At 39.9% G+C, this 26462-nt stretch overlaps 1 protein-coding gene across 16 annotated transcripts in view; it reads left to right on the top strand.

The window, feature by feature from the left end:
- LOC134337823 (eukaryotic translation initiation factor 4 gamma 3-like) overlaps window positions 1-26462 on the top strand; it is a 306969-nt gene that overhangs the window by 249215 nt on the left and 31292 nt on the right. For all 16 annotated transcript variants that reach the window (XM_063033097.1, XM_063033102.1, XM_063033098.1 and 13 more), the window contains 3 exons: window positions 2292-2489; window positions 5151-5297; window positions 13976-14212. In XM_063033097.1, coding sequence (XP_062889167.1) covers window positions 2292-2489; window positions 5151-5297; window positions 13976-14212 — 582 coding nt within the window. The remainder of the gene's footprint in view (window positions 1-2291; window positions 2490-5150; window positions 5298-13975; window positions 14213-26462) is intronic.

Below are 26462 nucleotides of genomic sequence, written 5' to 3' on the forward strand. Positions count from 1 at the left end.
CAGTCCATGGTCTCATCTTGTGCCATGATGCTATACCCTCAGGGTGGAGGGGCAGCACCTTACAGAGCCTATAAAAAGTATTCACCCCCTTGGAATTTTTCATGTTTCATTGTTTTATAACATTGAGTCACAGTGGATTTAATTTGGCTTTTTTTTTTTGACACTGATCAACAGTAAAAGACTCTGTTGTGTCCAAGTGAAAACAGATCTCCACAAAGTGATCTAAATTAATTAAAAATATAAAACACAAAATAATTGAATAAGTATTCACTCCCTTTAATATGACCCACCAGATCATCACTGGTGCCAACAATTGGATTTAGAAGTCACATAATTAAATGGAGATCTGTTTTTGGAGACCTACCTGCAATCAAGGTGCTTCAATTGATTGTAGTAAAAATGCACCTGTATCTAGAAGGTTCTTCTGCTGGTGAGTTGGTATCCTGGCAAAAACTACACCATGAAGACAAAAGAACACTCCAAGCAATTCCATGAAATGGTTATTGAAATTTGGAGATGGATACAAGAAAATTTCCAAGTCACTGAATATCCCTTGGAGTGCAGTTAAGTCAGTCATCAAGAAATGGAAAGAATATGGCACAGCTGTATCCTCAAAAACTGAGTGACCGAGGAAGAAGGGGACCAGTGAGGGAGGCCACCAAGAGACCTATGATAACTCTGGAGGAGTTGCAAGCTTCAGTGGCTGAGGTGGGACAGACTGCACATAGAACAACTGTTGCCAGGGTGCTTCACCAGTCGCAGCTTTTTAGGAGAGTGCAAAGAGAAAGGCACTGTTGAAAATAAACTGACATGAAATCTCAGCTGGAGTTTGCCAGAAGGTGTGCAGGAGACTCTGAAATCAGCTGGAAGTAGGTTCTATGGTCTGATGAAACCAAAATTGAGCTTTTTGACCATCAGAGTAAACACTATCTTTGGCGTAAGCCAAACACTGCACACCATTAAAAATACAACACCCCTGCCCTGAAGCATGGTGGTGGCTGTATCATGCTGGGGGATGCTTCACTGCAGCAGGCCCTGGAAAGCTTGTGAAGGTAGAGGGTAAAATGTTGGCAGCAAAATGCAGGGAAATCCTGGAGGAAAACCTGATGCAGTCTGCAAATGAACTGGGACTTTGGAAAAGATTTGTTTTCCAGCAAGACAATGACCCCAAGCCAAAACCACACATGAATGGCTTAAAAACAACAAAGTTAATGTCCTCGAGTGGCAAAGTCCAAACCTCAATCCAATTGAGAATTTGTGGCTGGACTTGAAAAGGGCTGTTCACTCATGATCCTCATGCAATCTGACAGAGCTTGAGCAGTTTTGTAAAGAAGATTGGGGGAAAATTGCAGTGTCCAGATGTGCAAAGCTGATAGAGGCCTATCCACACAGACTCAAGGCTGTGATTACTGCCAAAGGTGCATCTACTAAATACTGACTTGAAGGGGGTAAATACTTACACAATCAATTACTTTGTGTTTTATATTTGTAATTAATTTAGACCACTTTGTAGAGGTCTGTTTTCACTTTGACACAAGAGTCGTTTTCTGTTGATTAGTGTCAAAAAAGCCTAATTAAATTCACTGTGATTCAATGTTGTAAAACACTAGAACGCAAAAACTTCCAAGGGGGATGAATGCTTTTTATAGGCACTGTATATTCCATCTGGGTAGTCTCCAAACTGATGGCATAAATATCGATTTCTCCTTCTAGTAAAATAAATTTTTCCCTTCCCCTTCCCTCTTCTATTCCCCAGTCTGGCCTCTTACTTCTTCTCATCTGATTATCACCTCCCTCCTCCCTCAGGTTCTTCTCCCCCCCCCCCCCCAAATTTCTCCTATGGTCTACTCTCCTCTCCTATCAGATTTCTTCATCTGCAGCCCCTTTACCTTTTTTACCCACCTATCACTTTCTAGCTACTCTCCTTCTCCTCCCCCTACCTCTTTTATTCTTGTGTCTTCACCCTTCCTTTCCAGTCCAATACATCAATTATTTATTTATTTCCATGGATGCTGCCTGACCTACCAAGTTCCAACAGCATTTTGTGTGTTGCTCTGTAAAAGTGAATCAATTTTCATATTAAATCTGTCATTGTGGGAATGGATTCTGTGAGGTGACAGTTCAAGATCACGTAAACAAGTTGCTCATTATCTTTGTTACTGCTGTTTATTGTGATGCTTTACAATTCAGTCATCTTTAAAAAAAATCCATGCATGTTATTATTTTCTAGAAACTAATATACAGTAGAAATTTTCTCTCAATTATTGTCATTGTTTTTATACTCACTCCAGGAACTTTTCCGACGGGTAAGAAGCATCCTGAACAAACTTACCCCACAAATGTTTCAGCAGTTGATGAAACAAGTTCAGGAGCTGACAATAGATACAGAGGAGAGGCTGAAAGGGGTTATTGACCTCGTATTTGAGAAAGCAATCGATGAGCCTAATTTCTCAGTAGCATATGCCAACATGTGTCGCTGCCTCACAATGGTAGGTCAACAAACATCAATATATACATTTTACTTCTGCATACTAATATTTTCAAAACTGCAAATCTGAATTTCCTTTTGATTATTTTAAATACCCAAGGAGCAGTATGTGCATTTTCAAAATACGTTATTAGAACTTAGAATAGTACAGTACAAGTCCGGTCGACGTTTCAGGCTGGAACCCTTCGTCAGGACTGTAGGGGGAAGGGGCAGAGGCCCTATAAAGAAGGTGGGAGAAGGGTGGGAAGGAGAAGGCTGGTAGGTTCCAGGTGAAAAACCAGTAAGGGGAAAGATAAAGGGGTGGGGGAAGGGAGGCAGGGAGATGATAGGCAGGAAAGGTGAAGAAAGAATAAGGGAAAACACAATGGCTAGTAGAAGGAGGTGGAACCAAGAGGGAGGTGGTAGGCAGCTGGGGGAGGGGGCAGAGTGACATAGGGATAGGGAAAGGGAGGGGGAGGGAATTGCCAGAAGTTGGAGAATTCTATGTTCATACCAAGGGGCTGGAGACTACCTAGACGGTATATGAGGTGTTGCTCCTCCAACCTGAGTTTAGTCTCATCATGGCAGTAGAGGAGGCCATGAATGGACATATCTGAATGGGAGTGGGAAGCAGAATTGGGTGCATCAGCGTTTACCAAGGAGATGGATGTGGAGATAGGAGACTAGTACCGAGTATATTAATATGCTAGGACATTTTGAGGTAAAGGAGGAGGTAGTGTTGGGTCTCTTAAAGAGCATTAAGGTGGATAAGTCCCCTTGGCCTGATGGAATACACTCCAGGTTATTGAGAGAGGCAAGAGATGAGATTGCTGGGACCTTGACCAATATCTTCATGTCCTCTAGTGACAGGCAAGGTCCCAGAGGACTAGTGAGTAGCTAATGTTTTCCATTTTTTAAGAAGGGAATCCTGGATAATCCTGCAAGCTATAGACCAGTGAGACCCAGGTCAGTGGGCAGAAAGTTATCGGAGCAAATTCTTAAGGATGGGATTTATGGGCATTTGGAAAACCATGGCCTAATTAGGGAGAACCAACATGTCTTTGTGCGGGGCAAGTCATATCTTACAAAATTGATTGAGTTTTTTAATGAGGTGACAAGGGTGATTGATGAAGGTAGAACTGTAGACGTCTACGTAGATTTTAGTAAGGAGTTTGACAAGATCTCTTGGAGCTGGGGGTGGGGTGGGGGGGGCTTATCCAGAAGATTAAGATGCAAGGCATCTTGGTAAGTTGGCTGTTTGGATTTAGAACTGGCTTGGCCATAGAAGCCAAAGGGTAGTGGTTGAAAGAACTTATTCTAGCTAGAGGTTTGCAGGGATCGGTACTGGGACCTCTGCTGTTTGTGATATATATAAATGACCTGGATGAAAATGTGGATGGATCGGTTAATAAGTTTGCAGATGATCCAAAGATTGGTGGTGGTGTGGGTGGCGTAGAATGCTGTCAAAGAATACCACAGGATATAGATTAATTGCAGAAAGAGTTTAACACCGCCAAATGTGAAGTGTTGCATCTTGGTAGGTCAAATGGAAAGAGACAGTACACTGTTAAGGGCAAGACCGACAGAGATCTTGGGGTCTAAGTTCATAGCTCCCTGAAAGTCGCTACACAGATTGATCAGTGGTTAATAAGGCATATGACATGCTTGCCTTTGTTCGTTCACCCATTGAATTCAAAAGTGAGGAAATTGTGTTGTAGCATTATAAATCCCTAGTTAGGCTGCATCTGGAGTACTGCATGCGGTTCTGGTTGCCCAATTGTGGGAAGGATATTGAGGGTTTGCAGAGGGTGCAGAAGAGGCTTACCAGTGATATAGTGAGAAGTTGGACTAACTTGGGTTGTTTTCTCTGAAGAGGCAGAGGGTCGAGGGAAGATCTAATAGAGGATTATGAGAAGCATAGATAGAGTAGACAAACAATACAGCTTTCGAAGGTTTGAAATATCTTATACCAGAGGACATGCATTTAAGGTGAGGGGGATAATTTCAAAGGAGATGTAATGGGCAAGTATTTTACACAGATAATGGTGGGTACCTGGAATGCACTGCCTGTGGTGGTGGTAGAGGTAGATACATTAAGAACTTCTAAGAGATGTTTAGACAGGCACATAAATGTAAGGAAAATAGAAGGATATGGACATTGTGTAGACATGGTATTAGCTTAGTTGGCCATTTTATTACAAACTTAACATTATGGGCTGGAGGGACTGTTCCTGTGCTGTACTTTTCTGTGTAATTGAGGAATTTGTAATAATTATCCTGTGGTACTATAACTACCAGGCTAGGATATGCTATATTGATCTGTGACTAAACAAAGACAATTATAACTGCACATCATTTTCTGTAGTGGATATAAGGCAGGCTTGTGTAAAGACTGCAATTTCTCACTGGTGAAATGTTCACAGGAATGTCATGGTGTCAGTGAAACAGTTACCATAAGTTGAAAATGAAAGTACAGAAATTTTCCACCAATTGTTCAGTATTGGTCATTCCAACTCACCCTAATCTATTAGGCATCATAGCTTTTTTTAAACCAATGAGAATTTGGGGGTTGTCAGTAATCTAGTATGTTTCCTTTAACATTCATGTGTTTAAAGGAAGCGCAACTAGCACAGTATTGTATTGTGAACTTTGCACTGAATGATGTGATCATTTCCATTCACAGTTGAAAGTCCCAGTGTCAGATAAACCAGGTGTCTCAGTGAATTTCCGTAAACTACTACTAAATCGATGTCAGAAAGAATTTGAAAAGGACAAAGCAGATGATGTTGTCAATGAGAAGAAGCAGAAAGAGATTGATGCTACTATTAAAGTAAGAAACCTTAATGTATCTTTATGTGATATATCTGATAAGAATTTTTCTCTTAACTGCTTGTAAATGATTGGAACACATTGATAGCTGCCTTTTCAAAATGATGCAACTTAAACTGATGGTCCTTTGGTGCTGTTGTTTAAACTAAATGCTATGTTTTAATTAATTTCAAAAAGAAATTTCTATGCTAACATGTGCTACAGGAATGTTGCAAAGATGAAGGTGCTGACTTTTGATAAGACACATCGATAGCGGTGTCAAACTTCTCAGATAGGAGATCCCATGGCATAGTTTCAGGGAAGTGGATACAGTTAGGCATGCTTTGAAGGTGAGAATAACACTGCAGCTGTGTGAATTCCCACATCATCTGGCGACCTTGTGATCTCTGATTCAGAGGCTGACATCAGAGCATCCTTCAAGAGGTTGAACTCTTGTAAGGCGTCAGGCCCCAATGGTATCCCGGCAGGTACTGATAACCAGTGCTGATCAACGAAGTTCCATCAATTTGTAATGAGGGAATGTGTGCGCAGAAATTCTCGCTGGAGCTTTTGTACACCATCTCTATATATGATTTGTTGTTAAATGACGCTTTAAATAGTCAAGTTTCCAAATATCGCTCCACTTCTTCCCACTTACAAATTCTCCAGCAACTTTTGCATTACAACAATACTCCAGGTAACACCAGTTTCGGTACTGTACATAAATATTTCTCCTAGATACACATTCCTGACTTCATGAGCTTTTGGTGTAGCAGATTCTACTGTTTCAAGAAGCTTTAAATGGACTAGCAGTTCTTTTGCACTTCACGCCCTTTGATTCTTTGGAATTCAACATAGTGAATCAATAATTTCTTTAATAAAAACAGTATAAATAAGCCAGTTCTAAAATCTGTAGACAAATCATCACAAACTTCACATTGTCAACACCATCTGCATCAGAATCCGAAAAAGAAAATGTGATGATGTTCGATCATGAAATATGCTTAATATGCCACTGAGGTTGTGGGGGACAATCTTTTTGTGTGCAGTTTAAATTCCTTTGTGCGCTAGTAGCAAAAGATGTGTGCGCACTCACCTTATGAGGAGCATTGCTGACCAACTGGCTGGAGTGTTCAACCTCTCACTGCTGTAGTCACAGTTTCCCATTTGCTTCGAAAGGGCATCAGTCACCTTAGTGCTTAAAAAAAAAACAGGGAGCTGCCTCAGTGGCAACCACCCAGTAGTACTCGGATCTACTGTGATGAACTGCTTTGAGAGATTGGTTATGGCAAGAATTAATCCCTCATAACATAGTTCTCTGTATCTGTATCTGCCTCTACAACCGGATGAGGAGACCACAGTGAATACAGATTGGAAATAACATCTCCTTGCTGAAAGCCAACACAGGTGTACCTCAAGGATGCGTGCTTAGCCCATTGCACTACTCTCTTTGTACTCATGATTTTATGGCTAGGCAGAGCTCAAACGTAATATATAAATTTGGCAATGACACCACTGTTGTCAGAATTTCAGATGGCGATGAGACGTACAAGACTGAGGTAGATCGGCTGGTTGAGTCATGTTGTAAAGATGACCTTGCACTCAACATCAACATGATTAAGAAATTGATCATGAGCTTCAGGAAGAGGAAGTCAGAATACACACGAGTCATAATGTAGAGTCAGCGGTGGAAAGGGTGAACAGTTTCAAGTTCCTTGATGTCAAGATCTCAAAGAATCTGTACTGGGCTTAACGCATTGATGCAGTCATGAAGAAGGTATGCAAGGAGAATTGTTATGACACCAAGGACTCTACCAAATTTCTACAAATGTACAATACAGAGCATTCTGACTGGTTGCATTACCACCTGGTATGGATGCTCCAAAAGAGGCTATAGAGAGTTGTAGTATCAGCCAGCTTCATTATAGTTATAGCCCTCCCATCACTGAGGACATCCTAAGAAGGTGGTATCCATCTTCAAGGATCCTCACCAACGGGGACATGCTCTCTTCTCATTACTACCATCACAGAGAAAGTACAGAAGTATGAAGATGCACATTCACTGTTTTAGGAACAGCTTCTTTCCCTCCTCCATCAGATTTCTGAACAGTCCATGAAACCATGTACACTATTTTATATGCATTCTTTTGCACTATTTATTTATTTATTGGTTTGTTTTTATGGATTGCTCTGTACTGCTGCCACAGAACAACAGATTTCATGGTATATAATAAATGTGATTCTGATATTCCTTGGTGTTCTGGTCAATTCTCATCCTTCAGTCATTGTTGTTACTGGGAAATATTGCTACTTGTGAGAGTCTGCTGTCTAATAATAGGCTGCTGTACGTCTTAAAGTATTACAGTCTGGTGAAGTATTGAAACTTAAAACAATTTGGGAGAATCTTAAATGGCTCATGAATGGTGTCAGATTAAACTAAACATTTTACTTAATTCCCTGTGTTTATTCAGATAATCTACTGAATTTTTCAACTGAACAAATTTTCTTTGGAGGACGAGGAAGCTTGTTGAAATATTGCAACTGGAAAGTGATAGTTATGAAGTTGCTGTGATATATAGCTAGCATAAAATTATCTGCAATAAAATCAGAAAATTTTGGAAACACTCAACATATCAACAGGATTCTCTGGAATGAGAAATAGGGTTAATGGTTCAAATCGAAGAACTTTCATCAGAGTTGAGAGAGAAAGCATATTAGCTTTATGTTGCAAAGTGGATGAGGAAAGAATAGATATTTGGGAGAAAAATGATCAGGAAGGGCAGGATTATTAGTAAGTTAATGATGAAGCTATTTTGTTGGTAGATTAGTTTGATTACAAGATTATATGACATAGGAGGAGAATTAGGCCATTCAGCATATTGAGTCTGTTCTACCATTCCAACATGGCTGATTTATTAACCCTGTCAACCCAATTCTCGTGCCCCATCTCCCCATAGCCTTTGATGCCCTTACTAATCAAGAACCTATCAATGTAGCACACACAAAATGCTGGAAGAACTCAGCAGGCCAAGAAGCATCGATGGAAAAGAGTACAGTTGGCATTGCAGGCCGAGACAGTTTTTTCCTTAGATGCTGCCTAGCCTGCTGAGTTCCTCCAGCATTTTGTATGTATTGCTTGGATTTCCAGCATCTGCAGATTTTTTGTTGTTTGTGATAAGAACCTATCATCCTCTGCTTTAAATACGTCCAATGGCTTTGCCACCCTGTATAGCCATCCATGGCAATGAATTCCACAGATTCAGCATCCTCTGGTCCTCGGCTCCCCTACTTTTAGGAAATATCTTCTCCATGTCCAATCAATCTCGGCTTTTAAATATTCGATAGGTTTTGATGAGATCCCTCCTCTGAACTTCAGTGAGTGCTGACCCAGAGCTGTAAAACGTTCCTCATATGTTAACCCTTTCTTTCCCAGCATCATTCTCGAGAAGCTCCTCTGGACCCTCTCCAATCTGCTTTCTTCTGCAGTAGAGCTAATCTACAAGACAAGTGGGAAATTTTTTAACCTGTAGTACCTGCACTGTAGGTCCAAGTTCGTCTCACCCTTAATGCTAAGCAGATGCTGGCACGTGCACATTGAGTAGCGAAGCTGACTCATACACTGAAGCACATGAGAGTATATGGACCTTATACATGACATTCTCAAGACAAAGATCCTGCAACAACCTGCCTCATTGTACAAATGCTGTGCTTCAAAAATTAAGGTACATGGCACACCCCTGGAAAGCATAGACCAGTTCCTATATGTGAAGAGCTACATGTCAGCAAATGCTGACTGACTCGGAAAATTAAGTTTGCTGGTTGCCTAGAGTGTGTGCCAACACTATCTTCAGCCAATTAAGGAAGAGTATGCTTGCAGATCAGGACTTAATGTCTGGCATGAAACTTGTGGTGTGTTCTGTAGTGTTGATCCTTGCCTTCAATTTTCTGAGACTTGCACTACCCAGAGCAGGTAACTCAAAACTCTGTAAAAATGTTGCCAACACTGTCTCAGCAAAATCTTCCAAATCCTCTGGCAAGATAACTGAACCAGTATTAGCATTCTCTCCCCAGGTTAACATACCCACTTACACCCAGATGCTTTCCCTATCATTGTGAGAATTTCAAACAGGCCATCTTGAAGAAGTCTCTGAACAACTGCCACCAACATATCCCCTGTGGAAACAGAAGAGCCAACATGCTTGCCCACTGTTATACCACCAAGAAGAATGCTTACCATGCCATTCCACAGCACACTTTGGAAAGTCTGATCAGTTGACTGTACTTCTACTCCTGGCACATAGACAGAGACTAAACACCACAGCACCCGTGGTAAAGACCATGAAGAAGGTGGAGGAGTGCTTAAAGGACTGCTTTGAGTAGTGGTCTGGACAGTATTCGAGTCTGAATGTCGCCACAGTTGTCACCAACTTCTTCAACATCTGTGTAGACGTGTGTACCTTCAAGAATGTACCAAATATACCCAAACCAGAAGCCATAGTTAAACCAGGAGGTCTGTAGTCTGCTGAAGGCTAGATCTGTGGCATTCAAGACCAGTGATCCAGAACTATACAAGTCCAAGTACAACCTATGGAAGAGCAGAAGAACAATTCCGACTGAAGGTAGAGATAGAATCAGATGCATGTCAGCTCTGGCATGGTTTGCAGGCTATTATTTACTACAAAGCGAAACATAACATCATGAATGGCTGTGATACATCATACCTAGATGAGCTCAACATATTTTATGCATTTGAAAGGGAGAATAAAACTACAGCAAATCCCTGCATCGTCTAGTGACCCTGTGATCTCTGTCTCGGAGGCCGATGTCAGAACATCTTTCACGAGAGTGAACCCTTGCAAAGTGTTAGGCCCTGATAGTGTACCTGGTAGGGTATTGAAAACCTGAGCCAACCAACTGGCGGTAGTGTTCAAGGACTTCTTAAATGTCTCACTGCCACAGTCAGAATTTCCCACCTGCTTCAAAAGGGCAACAATCATACCAGTGCCCAAGCAGAGCAGGGTGAGCTGCCTCAATAACCTTTTGCCCAGTTGCACTCACATCTATTGTGATGAAGTGCTTTGGGAGCTTGGTCATAGCTCGAATCAACTCCTGCATAAGCAAGGACCTGGACCCTGCTGCAATTTGCTTATTGCCACAACAGATCTACTACAGTGGGTCCCACTGCAACAGGAACCTTGACTTTCTCACTGGGAAACTACAGTCAGTGTGAATTGGAAACAACATACCCTCCTCACAGACAATCAACACTGCCGCTCCTGAAGAATGTGTGTTTAACACACTGCTGTACTCTCTCTACACCCACAACTATGGTTAGACACAACTCAAATGCCATTTATAAATTTGCCAATGACACAACTATTGTTGGCAGAATTTCAGATGGTGACAGGGCGGCATATTGGAGGGAGATAAATCAGCTGGTTGAATGATGTCGCAGCAACAACCTTGCACTCAACCAAGAAATTGATTGTGGACTTCAGGAAGAGGAAATCAAGTCATGGGGAGCATGTCCTATGAGAATAGGTTGGGTGAACTTGGCCTTTTCTCCTTGGAGCAATGGAGGATGACCTTGGAGAGGTGACCTGATGGAGGTGTTTAAGATGATGGGAGGCATTGATCATGTCAATAGAGGCTTTTTCCCAGAGCTGAAATGACTAACTCAAGGGGGCACAGTTTTAAGGTGCTTGGAAGTAGGTACAGAGGAGATGTCAGGGGCAAGTCTTTTACGCAGAAGGTGGTGAATGCGTGAAATGGGCTGACGATGACGGTGGTGGAGGCGGATACGATAGGGTCTCTTAAGAGACTGCTGGATAGGTACATGGAGCATAGAAAAATAGAGGCCTATGGGTAACCGTAGATAATTTATAAGGTAAGTACATGTTCAGCACAGCATTATGAACCAAAGGGCTGGTATTGTGTTGTAGGTTTTCTATGTTTCTAATCACAAACCAATCCTCATCGGCAGTGGAAAGGATGAGTGGTTTCAAGTTCCTGTATTTCAGCATCTGAAGACCTATCCTGGCTTGGCCCAACATATTGATCAATTACAAAGAAGGCTCGACAGCAGCTCTATTTCATTCGGAGATTGAGGGGACTTGGTTATGTCACCAAAGATTGTGCCAAATTTCTACAGGTGTACCGTGGAGTGCATTCTAACTGGTTACATCACCGTCTGGTATGGAGTGGCCACTGCACAGGATCAGAACAAGCTGCAGAAACTGTAAGCTCAGCCAGCTCTACCATGGGCACGAGCCTCCCGAGCGTCAAGGACACCTTCAAAAGATGATGCTTCAAAAAGGCGCATCTATCATAAGGACCCTAGTCACCCAGGGCATGCCCTCTTCTCATTGTTCCCATCAGGGAGGAGATACAGAACAGCTTCTTCCCCTCCACCATCAGATTTCTGCATGGACAATGAACCCATGAATATTATATCCCCTTCTTTTTTGGCTCTCTTTTTGCACTATTTATTTTTTATTTATACTTACTGTAATTTATTGGTTTTCTTCCATTATGTATTGCAATGTACTGCTGCTGCAAAGCGACAACAACTTTCAAGACACATGCCAGTGATATCAAACCTGATTCCGATTTGATATCACTGGCTCTGGACAGACCATGTCTCCTTGACGTCAGACTCCTGAAGTCACCACACTGTTCCCAACTCTGTTCCAAGAAGAGGTTGCCAAGCAGATAGAAGAAAAGTTTGAAGAATGTTGTTCAAGCCTCCTTGAAAATGCAGCATCTCCACTGACTCCTGTAAATCTCTGAAGAAATAAGAGGTTGCAAATGCTAGAATCTAGAGCACAAATGATCTGGAAGAGTTCAGCAGGGTTTGGGATGGGGGGAGCTATTGTCAATGTTTTGGGTGGGAAAGCTACATCAAGTCTGAGAGTGCGGAGTGGAGATGGACAGTATAAGGTGGAGGGGAGATTGTTGCACAATGGCCAGAGATGATTGGTAGACACAGTACGTAGAGAAATGATAGGCAAATCAAGCCAAGTAGGGAAGGGGAGAATACATGGGGTTGGAAATGGAGGCAGGTGGACTATGAGGCAGTCGATAAAAAAAGGAAAATGAAGCTAGGAGGAGGGAGGTGAAGGTGGTGAAAGCTGCTGCAGGGCAATAGGCAGGAATGCAGAACTTACCCATACTAGAGATTGATCAGGAAGAATGATGATAATATGAACCATTAGGGGAGAGATGAAGGACAGATTCAGCTAGGACCATATGTGGGAGTACTGGGGAAAAGCCAGAGGCTGAAATTCGTTAAAGTTTATTTGCATGTTTCAAGTTTCATGATGCATGAATGGTACCAACTTTAACTATTTTAGGTACTGGCAAAATAGCACCAGCTTGTGTTATACTATAAGCAAAATAATTGCAAGGAAATCCACAGTAAAATTCACCCAGCAGGAAAGGAAAATGTCTGATGCTCCATTAAGTAAGCATTAGTGGCATCATCTGCCAAGTTGGACAATCATGTACAACGTGACAGGATTCTCCAAGATCTTTCAAATCTCTTTAGTCTTCCACAACAACCTTTACATTTTTCTCAGTCCCTTACTTACTCAATAGGGTGTTTCCCAATTGTGGATGCTTTTGTATAATTGTATTTCCTGAGTATGGATGAGGAATTTTGCTCCCATAAATTTGGAATTTGGTAAATGAGGGGAAATATATAACAATCAAATATTGAAACTAGGTGACTGAAGACTGCCAGGAGAATTAAGTGCGGTGGACACTGTGTAATCATTTAAATCTGGTTGGCTTATGCTCTATTATAATGCTAAGTATGTTCACAGGAATAAATTGTTCTTTGTTGTTTAAACTTTCAAACATTACAATTTTAGTGAATTTTTGAGATATTTCAAAATACATGTGGCCAGCCTATCCTTGCAATGCAAGAACTATTTGAAAAATTTCTTGATATTCAGTGGGAAGGCAAATTTGGTTAGATTTGCACATCTGTTACATGAGTCCCTCACTAAGTATGCCCCTCACCAAAAGTATTCATTTTTCTCTGGAAATAATTTATTTTGATGTTGATCTTTTTATTGAGTCGTTTGTTAATTAGTTGTAAATAAGTAAAAGTTAATTTGCAAATTTGTTAGTGCGTAATTTCTGCACTCTGTACTTTAAATTTGAGTGTGTAACATTGTTCAAATTCAAGACTTTTTTAGAAGTGGTTTTAAACTTGCTAGCAGTAGCAAGAGTAAAAATTAATGTATTTAGTACAATAAGAAAAATTTAGTCATATAAACATTACAAGTGCAATATAAGAATTACAAATTATTTTTCCTTCTTTGGAACAAATTTATTTACTCTTAATGGTATGTGTTCTTGATTAGTGAATCTACTTTTCACAATAATGAATAGCTCATCATTCACTGTCCATTGGAATACATTGCATCATCGTACTAGCAATGCATTTCTCCCAACTTTTGATTTACAGAATTTGACTTCAGAACGCATCTTTTATTGAAATCTGTTTCCTTCCAAATATCAAGGTCTGCCTGTATAGTATACATACATAATTCAAATTGCTTCGATAAATTGAAAATATCCAATTGTCAGCTCCCAATTTATTTTTTAATTTTTAGTCAAATTTCATGTTTTTTTCCTCTAGTATGTGAAAATTCCTGAATAGATTCACATTGTCAACCTTATTTTTTTTTACAGTCAGAAGAGAAGTCCAGGCTTCAAGATGAGCTAGAAGAATCCAAGGACAAGGCTCGTAGAAGGTCCATTGGAAACATTAAATTTATTGGTGAACTGTTCAAACTTAAAATGTTAACAGAAGCCATCATGCACGACTGTGTTGTGAAACTTCTAAAAAACCATGATGAGGAGTCATTAGAATGTTTATGTCGGTTATTAACCACAATTGGCAAGGATCTCGACTTCGAGAAAGCAAAAGTAAGTGGACAAGGGCTTTATTTTTTAAATTATGTTTTGTGAAATAATAGACAAGTGAATTCTCGTTTACTTGTGAAATTCATTAAATAGTACCTATAGTTTGCTCTTAACATAAAGGTAAAGTTCAGCGTCAGAGCAGTACTGACCTGAAAGTACATGGCTTTGCTTAAACATTTAGCAGTTTCAAGCTTCCAGAATTCCACTAACTTGAGAATTGTACTGCCTTGTCAAATGTTGCACAAATTGCAACTACAATTGATATTAGTGTTATGAGATTTACGAAGTGTCCAAAGTTGATAGGTTCTTGATTAGTAAGGGCATCAAAGGTTACAGGCAGGAGAATAAGTTTGATTGGGTGACTACATGGCAAAGTATTTATCGTTTCTCCACAGGGGAGACCGTGGGCTTCCTGTTGTCTTCCAATGCAATTCACCCCACTTCCGCTTTGACCTACAGTTGCAAGAAAAAGTTTGTGTACCCTTTGCAATTACCTGGTTTTCTGCATTAATTACTCATAAAATGTGGGCTGATCTTCATCTGTCATAATAATAGACAAGTGCAATCTGCCACACAAACAATTGTTCTTTTCATGTCTTTATTGAACACAGTGTTTAATAATTCAGTTTCCAGGCTGGAAGAAGTATGAAACCCTTGTATTTAGTAACTGGCAGAACCTCCTTTAACAGCAATAACCTCCACCAAACGTTTCCTGTAGCTGCTTATCAGATTTTCACAACAGCGGTGAGGAATTTTAGACCATTCCTCCTGTTTCAGTTCATCAATATTTCTGGGATACCATGCATGAAGAGCCCTCTTCAGGTCATGCTGCAACATCTCAATTGGGTTAAGGTCTGAACTCTGACTTGGCCATTTCAAAACACAAATTTTCTTCTTTTTAAACCATACTGTTGTTGATTTACTCTTGTATTTCGGGTCATTGTCTTGTTGTGTCAACCAACTTCTATTAAGCTTTAGGTGATGGACTGTTATCCTGACATTCTCCTATAAAATGTTTTGACACAATTTTGAATTCATTGTTCCCTCAGTGATTGCAAACTGTCCAGGCCCTGAGGCAGCAAAGCAGTGTCAAACTAAGATGATCCTTCCACCTAGCTTCACAGTTGGGCTGAGGCTTTGGTGTTGGTGTGCAGTGCTCTTTTTTCTCTAAACATAGTGGTGTGTATTTTTGCCAAAAAGTTCAACTTTTGTCTCATCTGTCCACAGACTATTGTCCCAGAAGCGTTGTGAAACATCCAGGTGGTCTTTTACAAACTTGAGGCGTGCAGCAATGTATTTTTTTGGAGAGAGGTTTTTTCCTTCATGGTGTCCTTCCATGAACACCATTCTTCTGTGTTTTTCTTACAGTGGACACATGAACAGAGACTTTAGGAAGTTCTCGAGATCTCTGCAGGTCTTTTGTTGTTACTCTTGGATTCTTTTTCATCTCTTTTAGTATTGTACATTGTGCATTTGGTGTGATCTTTGTATGATGCCCACTCCTAGAGAGTGTAGCAACAGTACTGAATTTCCTCCATTTGTAAACAAGTTCTCTTTACTGTGGACAGATGAACACTCAGGTCTTTAGTATTGCTTTTGTAGCCTTTTCAAGCTTTGCATCTCTACAATTCTTCTAAAGTCCTCTGAAAGTTGTTTTGATCAGGGCTTGGTATCTCTTAAGAAGAGCAGGATCTGTCAGTAATCTGACTTGGTGTGTCTTTTTTATCTCATCTCATTGATTGGAACACCTGACTCCAAATAGCTTTTGTAGAAGGCATTACCCCAGAGGTTCACAAACTTTTTTGAACCTAGACTGTGATTGTTTAAATAGTGTACTCCGTATTGACAAGATGAAGTACAATTGTTTGTGTGTTATTAGTTCAAGCAGATTGTGTTTGATTTTATGAGTAATTAATGCAGAAAACCAGGTAATTGCAAAGGGTTCACAAACTTTTCCTTGCAACTGTATCTGTGGCTATCTAGAATATTTCAATGAGGTCTTCGGCAATATTTTTGTAGTTAAATTTCTTGATATTTTTCATGGATGAAGTGAGTTTGACTGAAACTGGCTAATGTGATGCATCATCTACTGGCCGTTTATACAAAATCGTTCAGGTTTATCTTTTGCTCCCAAATGTTGGACTGCATTTCATTGATAGGCATGTTGCTGAATCCATCTCTTCATTGTTTAATAGTGCCTGCTGCCATTCATGCCATGGTCTGACATACTGTGAACCTTTGCTGTAACGAGCCGAATGACCTAATTCTGCTCTTATGTGTTACGGTTTTTGACTTGGTTCTGAAGATGTTTTACTCTAAGTATGGCATTTGCTTCTGCTTGATATATAGTTCTATAGGGTTTTAGATTAGATACATCTTTCGCAGTGCCTGAAATGCTCTGCTCGCTAAATCAAGGTAGGTCTTTTGAATTGACTGTGCTATTAAAATGAGGAAAAAGGCAGATTGTGGTAGAGAGAAATATGCTGCATCTGTGTACCCAATTTTGGCTTCTAGATCTGTTCTATATTTATCCCATTAAGTGCCACACAATGTATTTGAGGATTTATTCACTATGAAGATTAAATTTCTTCTCTTCAAAGGGATATGCTGTGGTCAATCATTCAAGTATCAACACAGATAGATTGGCACATGTTCCAAGGTATTCTCAGAAGGGCCTTTGGAAGGATCTTTGTCATGTACAAAGCAGGTGCTAGGATCAAAAGAGTATGTCAAAGTGCGTTTGATACTTCTGAGTGGCATGTGAGGCCATTTCACACAGCATTAAATGGCAATTACATTGCTGTGGACCCAAAATAATATCTAGGCCTGTAAGGACAGAACAGTAAATTTCCCACCCAAAATATCATTAAGGTGAAGAATGGATTTTAACAACACTTGCTTTTTTTTTTATTATTGTCAGTTGTTTATACTAGTTCTTTTAGTGCCAGTAGGGGTGGCACAGTTACGTGACAGTGCATTCGCTTTACAGTGCTAACAATTACCAATTGAGCTTTGACTTCTGCCACAGTCTGTAAATTTATATGTTCTCCCTGTGACTATGTGGGTTTTCTCTGGGTGCTCCAGTTTCTTCACACATTCCAAAAGATGTACAGTTAGGATTAATGAGTTGTGGACACGCTGTGTTGCGTGAGAAGCGTGATGACACATTTCACTGTATATTTCAATGTACATGTGACAAAGCTAATCTTTAATCTTTAAATTAGATTGTTTAGAGACCTTTTCCTGATCATTAGTCCAAGTATTTTTGTTTGCAACTCTTTCTGTCCTCTCACTCTCTCTCACTCTCTCTCACTCTCTCTCACTCTCTCTCACTCTCTCTCACTCTCTCTCTCTCTCACTCTCTCTCTCTCTCACTCTCTCTCTCACTCTCTCTCTCTCTCTCTCACTCTCTCTCACTCTCACTCTCTCTCACTCTCTCTCTCACTCTCTCACTCTCTCTCTCTCTCACTCTCTCTCTCTCACTCTCTCTCTCACTCTCTCTCTCTCTCTCTCACTCTCTCTCACTCTCACTCTCTCTCACTCTCTCTCTCACTCTCTCTCTCTCTCTCTCACTCTCTCTCTCTCACTCTCTCTCTCACTCTCTCACTCTCTCTCTCACTCTCTCACTCTCTCTCTCTCTCTCTCTCTCTCTCTCCCCCTCTCACTCTCACTCTCCCTCTCCCTCCCTCTCACTCTCACTGTAGGTGGTCTGATTAGTAAGTTTGGAGATGATACGAAGACTTATGGATGTGTAGGTAGTGAAGGACGTCTCAAGATACAGCAAGGATGTTGGATGGAGTAGTGAGAGGTGGAAGTTAATCTAAGTGTAAAATAATACACCTTGGGTGGTCAAATTCACTTTGGAGATACGGAGTAAATATCAGGAACCTTCACAGTGTTGATGTACAGAGAAGTCTTGAGATAAAATTACATAGCTCCCTGTAAGTGGTGATAGAATCGTGAAAAGGGCCTTTGGTATGTTTGCCTTCACAGCCCAAGACATTGTGTCTGAGAATTGGGACACCATGCTGCAGTGGTCCACATCATTAGGTAGAACTCGCGTATGGTTTCAGTCACCACACTACAGGAAGGATCTGGTCACATTGAAAAGGGTGTGAAAGAGATTCACCAAGCTGTTTCCTGAAGTGGAAGGCTGCAGTTATAAGGAGAGATTAGATAGGTTGGGTTTATTCTCACTTGAATGAGATTTATAAAATTATAGGGGCATAGATTGCCAGAATCATTTTTCCAGTACGGGGGAGTCTTGAAGCAGAGCACAAATTTAAGGTAAGAAGGGAGGTGGTTTGAAGTTTTTCAAAGGATCTTTGAATATTTACCTAGAACAGGTAACCAAAAGTGATACAATTAAATTTTAAAAAGATGTTTGAATAGGGAAGGGCATAGAGGAATACAGGATTAACACAGGCAAATAGGATTAGTGTCAATGAGTATCACACGTGGCATGGACGAGGTGGGCTGAAAAGGCCCATTTTTGTGTGGTACAGTTCAATTCTCTAATTCTTTGGAATACGACTATGGTTTCAGCTTCCTTGTGGTTAGGAAAACCTCCATCTCGTACAAATATTAACTAGCTCATTAATGTTATAATTACAACTTTTTCCCCACCCACTTCCTTTGGAATTAATTTTTAATTTGGAAATGACTGTATTTTTAAACATGCACTTAAAATTGCAATTCTTTGCTTCTTGGGTGAAGATGTGATATCAAATAACAAACCAATCAAAATAGTGTTATGTAAATAACACTATTTACATAACATCCATTCATCTGACACTAATCATTTAAATCACTCATTCATCTGACACTAATCCCTTCCTTGGTGGGTTGACAATACAGTTTTACAAATATTCTGCTTTGCATTTCTAAAAGTAAGCTGTATGATTGGTAGGTTTGCACTTGACATGAAAGTTGGAGGTGGTGTGCTTAGCTTGGAAGGTTGTCGAAGGCTATGGCAGGATAAAGATCAGATGGAAAGTTGGTTGGAGTGTAGACAGATGGAATTTAATCCTGATGAGTGTATTTTGGGATGTGATATATACAGTAAATGATAGGTTACTGAGGAATGTTGATGAACTTTGAAGTTCAACTTCATAGTTCTCTGAAAGTGACAACACAAGTAGATAAGTTGGTGAAGGAGATGTTTACCTTCATAACTCGGCATAAAATATAAAAGTTGGTGTGCTATGTGTAACTTTGCAAAATTCTGGTTAGACTGCACTTTATAATATTGTAGGCAGTTCTGGTCACCGCACTATTTGAGGGATATAGTTGTGCTGGAGAGAAGCTGTTCACTGGAATGTTACCTGGATTTGATAAACCGGAGTGGAGAAGTCTGAGGGGATGATTTGATAGACGTGTGTATATAACATTACAAAAGGCATAGGTAGGGTAGATAATTTTTCCCTAAAAACAAAAGTACACGGGTTTATGGTGGGAAGGAGTTCAAAAGGAAATCTAAGATGATTTTTTTAAGCACAGCAGCACAGGTGGTGGTGGAATCGGGCCAAATCGCTATATTTACGGTACAATTAAACAGGCACTTAAATAGGTAAGGCACAGAAGTATTCAGATAAATTACGGGCAGATGGGATTAAAGGAGATAGGTAAAAATGTCAGTGTGGACCTAAAGGGCTGAAGTACTCATACCTCACTGTGCGGCTACACTGTCCCTTGTGTTGCCATGAATCTTTAAATTAAGATTTATTTGGGAGTTCTGACAGAATAACTATCCTGGTCTTAAGAAATATTTCTGCCTCAGTTTCTCTTCACTATAATGCTGACAACAGGATCTAAACAGTTTGACTTGGTTTTGGTCTTTATTATTGCACAGTATAAACTAAAGTCTTGGAATTGAATCATCATGGATTTGTGGAATATTTAATCTTAAATATTCAGAACTATTTTGTTGAAATTGTTAATTGCTACCAATTTGCAGCAAGCTGAATATTAATTTGTAATGTTAATATAGAATTATAATTCTGAAGAAATACTTCAAAGAAATAAATTGCATTGTACAGTATATCACACATATCCCACAAGTTAAAGCCTGGGAGACAATTCGAGATCCAAAAACACCATTTGGATTAATGACGTGAATTTGTTTTTCATTCCTGGAAAAGCTGCCATTTTGAAAATTTTCTTGAGATATTTTGCATCTTATTCAAAAACAAAGTCTCTTCCACTCTATACTTGATCATACGCAAATTCTACAGTCCAGTATCTCAGTAGCATCAGTCAAGAAAGTATAAGCAAATCCATTTGCTTATACTTTGTGAAGAACATGGAACATGTCCTTCAATTTTTAAGTCTATAACATTGACATTGTCACTGCTGCCTATATTGCCTTTATGTTAGGAAGTGGATATTAGATAAATTTCCATAATTACATTTTCAAAAGCTTATGAGTATTTCTGTAATTATAGATAGAGTTGTGTCTGAGCTTCTAAAGAAATAAATTATCTTCAAATATTCTACTGAGTTCAAACAGCAAAAACATTAGTGAATTTGAGAGATGTTTATTAATTTCATAGCTCAGATGAAAGAGATGTTTTATTTTCACCTCGTAGAAGGCCTAATTTTGCCAAGACTTGTTAATTCCTCTGTTATTTATTGTTTTTCATTGATGGTACTTAGGAGTATTCTAAGAACATAACTTTGTTGTCTTAACATGTCCAGGATGTCCAGGCCCTATATACTTCCATCCCCCATCAGGAATTTTCAAAGCTCTCCGCTTCTTTTTGGATTCCAGACCTAATCAGTTCCCCTCTACCACCACTCTGCTCTGTCTAGCGGAATTCGTCCTTACTCTTAATAATTTCTCCTTTGGCTCCTCCCACTTCCTCCAAACTAAAGTTGTAGCTATGGGCACCCGTATGGGTCCTAGCTATGCCTGCCTTTTTGTTGGCTTTGTGGAACAATCTATGTTCCAAACCTATTCTGGTATCTGTCCCCCACTTTTCCTTCACTACATCGATGACTGCATTGGCGCTGCTTCCTGCACGCATGCTGAGCTCGTTGATTTTGTTAACTTTGCCTCCAACTTTCACCTGCCCTCAAGTTTACCTGGTCTATTTCCGACACCTCTCTCCCCTTTCTAGAACTTTCTGTCTCTATCTCTGGAGACAGCTTATCTACTGATGTCTACTATAAGCCTACTGACCCTCACAGCTATCTGGACTATTCCTCTTCTCACCCTGTCTCTTGCAAAAATGCCATCCCCTTCCCGCAATTCCTCCGTCTCCGCCACATCTGCTCTCAGGATGAGGCTTTTCATTCCAGGACGAGGCAGATGTCCTCCTTTTTTAAAGAAAGGGGCTTCCCTTCCTCCACCATCAACTCTGCTCTCAAACGCATCTCCCCCATTTCACGCACATCTGCTCTCACTCCATCCTCCCGCCACCCCACTCGGAATAGGGTTCCCCTGGTCCTCACCTACCACCCCACCAGCCTCCGGGTCCAACATATTATTCTCCGTAACTTCCGCCACCTCCAACGGGATCCCACCACTAAGCACATCTTTCCCTCCCCCACTTACTCTGCTTTCAGCAGGGATCGATCCCTACGCGACTCCCTTGTCCATTCGCCCCCCTCATCCCTCCCCACTGATCTCCCTCCTGGCACTTATCCGTGTAAGCGGAACAAGTGCCATACATGCCCTTACACTTCACCTGTGAGTCGGCTGGGGTGATATACTGCGTCCGGTGCTCCCAATGTGGCCTTCTATATATTGCCGAGACCCGACGCAGACTGGGAGATCGTCTTGCTAAACACCTACGCTCTGTCCGCCAGAGAAAGCAGGATCTGCCAGTGGCCACACATTTTAATTCCACATCCCATTCCCATTCTGATATGTCTACCCACGGCCTCTTCTACTGTAAAGGTGAAGCCACACTCAGGTTGGAGGAACAATACCTTATATTCCGTCTGGATAGCCTCCAACCTGATGGCATGAACACTGACTTCTCAAACTTCTGTTAATGCCCCACCTCCCCCTCGTACCCCATCTGTTATTTATTTATATACACACATTGTTTTCTCTCTCTCTCTCCTTTTCCTCCCTTTGTCCCTCTGACTATACTCCTTGCCCATCCTCTGGGTTTTCCCCCCCTCCCCCTTTTCTTTCTCCCTGGGCCTCCTGTCCCATGATCCTCTCATATCCCTTTTGCCAATCAACTGTCCAGCTCTTGGCTCCATCCCTCCCCCTCCTGTCTTCTCCTATCATTCTGGATCTCCCCCTCCCCCTCCCACTTTCAAATCTTTTACTAGCTCTTCCTTCAGTTAGTCCTGACGAAGGGTCTCGGCCCGAAACGTCGACTGTGCCTCTTCCTAGAGATGCTGCCTGGCCTGCTGCGTTCACCAGCAACTTTGATGTGTGTTGCTTTGTTGTCTTAATCTTGGGGTGTCATTGTAGTGTAGTGGTTAGCAGTTAGAGTTTGGAGTTCAGTCCCAATGTCTTCTGTAAGGAATGCGTGGGTTTCTCCCAGGGATCCAGTTCCCCTCCCCCCTATCACAGTCCAAAGATGTACCAGTAAGTAGGTTAATGAGTAGTTGTAAATTGTTCCATCTTTATGCTAGGGTTAAATCAGGGGTTGCTGGTGGCACAGCTTGAAAGGCCAGAAGGGTTATTCTGTGCTTTATATCTAAGTAAAGGATACCTTCATAGCTGCACTAGAATCTGCTAACCTTTGCCCTATGTTGACATTGACCATCATTAAACCATTAATGTGAAATACAAAGATTTGCATATATATTTTTTCCAACAAAGGTCCCAACATCAATGCCTGCAGAATATCACTGGTCACAACCTCCAAACAAAATAACACCCTTCCATTGTTTCCAATAAATTTGAAACTTATTTCCTCCCATCACAGCTCAGACTGCTTCAAATAGTAAGTTATTTTAAATAATACATTTCAGCTCCAAATAGCAGGTTAGAGAACATTATGTGGGGAAACAAAATTAATAGTTCAGATCGAAAACCTTTCATATGATTTGGAGAGGTTAGAAAACAAGTGTAATTTAATTTGTTAGCTGTTTTCTCACTCCACTTCTAATGAAGGAGCATTGATCTAAACTCTTGTTTCTATTTCCACAGAATGCTTCCAATCTGCTGAGCACTTTCTGTTTCAGATTTCTGGCATCTGCAGTCTTTTGTCGTGTACCACATCCATGAAGATTATATTGCGTAGATGTGGATATTCAGGATTTGAGCTAACAGTTTTGCTTCCTAATGTTTTTATTTTTTCTGAAAATAAGTTATGTACTGGAGTCAAAAAGAGTGATTGGGATATCCAACAGTGATGAATAAATACCATATCTGTAAACAGGTACTGGGTGGTGAACCTGTGGCACACGTGCCCAAGAAGGCATGTACAAAAGTTTTGACACATGGCATACAGTGGTGCCCCTTGAACCTGGTGCTATAGCTCTCAAAATGACCAAACAAGTTGTCAATCCTCCAAAGAAATCTGGTGGACAGCTACGACATTGTGTATTCAACAAAATCTAAAAGACAGAGGAACTTGTCTCCATTTGCAGAACACGTGACAGAAAAAAGAAACATACAGTTTGCAGACTCTACTGCATTTGAGAAAATTTTCAGATTTGTGATTGTGACTTGAGTGTGATAACGTAGAATTTGATCGGTTTCAATTGAAGGAATCTTGGATAAGATGTTAACAGAAGGGGGAAAGCAAGCTTGTCCTGTAAGAAACTTAACATTTTCTTCAAGTTTCCATGTAGACAGTATAATGTTTTGCGGCTAGAAATGTTGGATATGGAAGGTGTTGTTTATGTGATGAACTTCTGATACACTTTACCTGAAATTAAGAAACCTAATACAGACCTAATTATTTCATTGGATGTAGGCACTTCAGAATATGTTTTCATCTAAAATCTCAAATACATTTAGTTAGTTTCCAGATATTAATCCTGTCACAAATGATAAACTGGATGATTATTCAGGAAAGAATAAAGAGGCTAAATATAATTCAGAAAGGTAGTAAAAGAGAGAATACTGAAGGGAGCAATGCCAGCTTTATATCTTAAGTATTTGTGCATTAAACATGATTTGTGTTTTAAAATTTGTGGTAACATGTTAGTTGGACCAAAAGCTAATTAACTTTAATGGCTTTAAAAAAGAAAATTAATTGTCATTTGGGCCCTCAATATAAAATAATTGTGCGTCATTGCTTTACATCCGCCAAATAGGACAGAAACTCTTCTGAAACACTGTATTGACATGCCTGTAATCCAGGCTGGTGATTTTAGTGAAGTGCTAGGACAATGTTCAGAAACTCTTCTGAACGCTGTATTGAGATGCCTATAATCCAGGCTGGGTGATTTTAGTGAAGTACTAGGACAATGTTCAGTGCTGTGTTCTTTCAGATGAGAGCTTGCGCTGAGATCCTGACTATCCCCTGGGATGGATACGAGGTGCAGAGGCTGGATGTCATTGCCTATTTTCAGCATCATCACAGTAGATATCTCGTCATATATGTGATTATTTGTAGCATATTTTGCTGCGTACAAATTGAAATCCACATTTCACAAAATTAACTACCTGTATTTGGAGTTAGCTTCACTCATTTCTATTTTCATTTCATTTCCTTGCTTTCCATTGATTTTAATTTTGACAGTTAATTGTACATTATTGAATCAGATGTGAAGTTTTACAAATTTTAGATAAACCTGTGATAATCAAAACTCAGTTCACTTCCCAATCCATTTTCATAAACACTAGGTATCTTGGTAAACTATATGGCCTTGTCTTTGATAAGTGATATAAATAGCATTTACTTTGAGGTTTGCATCTGATCATCTGTAGAAATTCCACTAAGCTCACTTTGTTTATTGCTGTGGATTAATGGCCAGGATCATGTTTTTATTTGTCAGGTAATAGATAATTTGAATCCAAATTGTAAGTACTAAATTTTAAGTTCACCAAAGTGTCACATAAAGTGTTAAACAAATTTGGAACAGGAGATGATGTGAAACTAAAATCTAATGTTTGATATTCTATGGGTCAAGTTGGTTATCTTTATTGCATTTGCAAGTTAAAACTAATCTGGGTTAAGAATATTGATGTTTTTATTGGACTGCTCATTCTTGATCATCAATAGTTGAGAACTCTTCGTCTTTAGCTGTAACATTCAGAGCTTTTTGAAGGGGGATCCCTTCTAATTAAGATTAGAAATACAATTGCAAGATAAATGTGAATGGATAAAAGACAGTGTCTCCATGTTTATGAGACAACCTTGTTTCTGATTTCATAAATTAGTAACATGTACTCTCCATAAAATGACAACAGCATTGCAATTATCCACTCCAAACATGAAACTATTCTGTCGCAATTTTTAAAAGGATGTGAAGTCATTGATCTGTCAATCTAGCTTCCATGCTTAATGAATTTTAAAGTTGATGGTTTGGTTCTGCTTGCAATTACTTTGTATGCTTGGAAGCATTCTATTCATTTGGGCAAAATCGCTTACTAAAGCCAGGAAGGAAAGAGACTTGAACAATTCTTCATACTTAAAAGTTTATTGATTTGGAAAGTGGCCTTTAAAATTGCTTAACAGTGCTGGTGATCACCAGTCAGGGTTCAATTCCTGCCACTATAAGGACTTTGTATGTTCTCCAGATGACCATGTAGGTTTCCTCCAGGTGCTCCAGTTTCCTCCCACATTTCAAAGACATATGGGTTAGTGTTATTAAGTTGGTGTCAAAAGCAAAGTAACACTTGCGGGCAGCTCCCAGCATATCCTCGAACTAGTATTGGTCATTGACACAAATAATGCATTTCACTGTATGTTTCAATGTAAATGTGACAAATAGAAAGTAATCTTTTCTAAAAACGTAATCTTAAAGAATGCTGATAGCACCACTTAGTGGTTAAAATAGGAAGTACTCCAATATATGGTTGGAAAGGTGGCAAATCTCCAAACTATACATCTTCAACACACGGTAAAACTAAACTTGTGCAAAATCTGTGTTTAAGAAATTAAATAACTTGATATTGAGCAGATCAATTAATAATTGTACAAAGATGGTATCTTTTGTAACTACCACACATATGGTAGATATGTTCTTTTTAATTAATTTATAAAGCACATTTAAAAACAACCCATGTTGACCAAAGTGCTGTGCAAGCCATAACAGGTAGCTAAAATCACAAATACAAGAAACACAGATATAAACAACAAGGCACACAGCTTATAGGGACAAAATAAACAAC

The sequence above is a fragment of the Mobula hypostoma genome, chromosome 25, assembly GCF_963921235.1.
Source record: "Mobula hypostoma chromosome 25, sMobHyp1.1, whole genome shotgun sequence".
NCBI lineage: Eukaryota > Metazoa > Chordata > Chondrichthyes > Myliobatiformes > Myliobatidae > Mobula > Mobula hypostoma.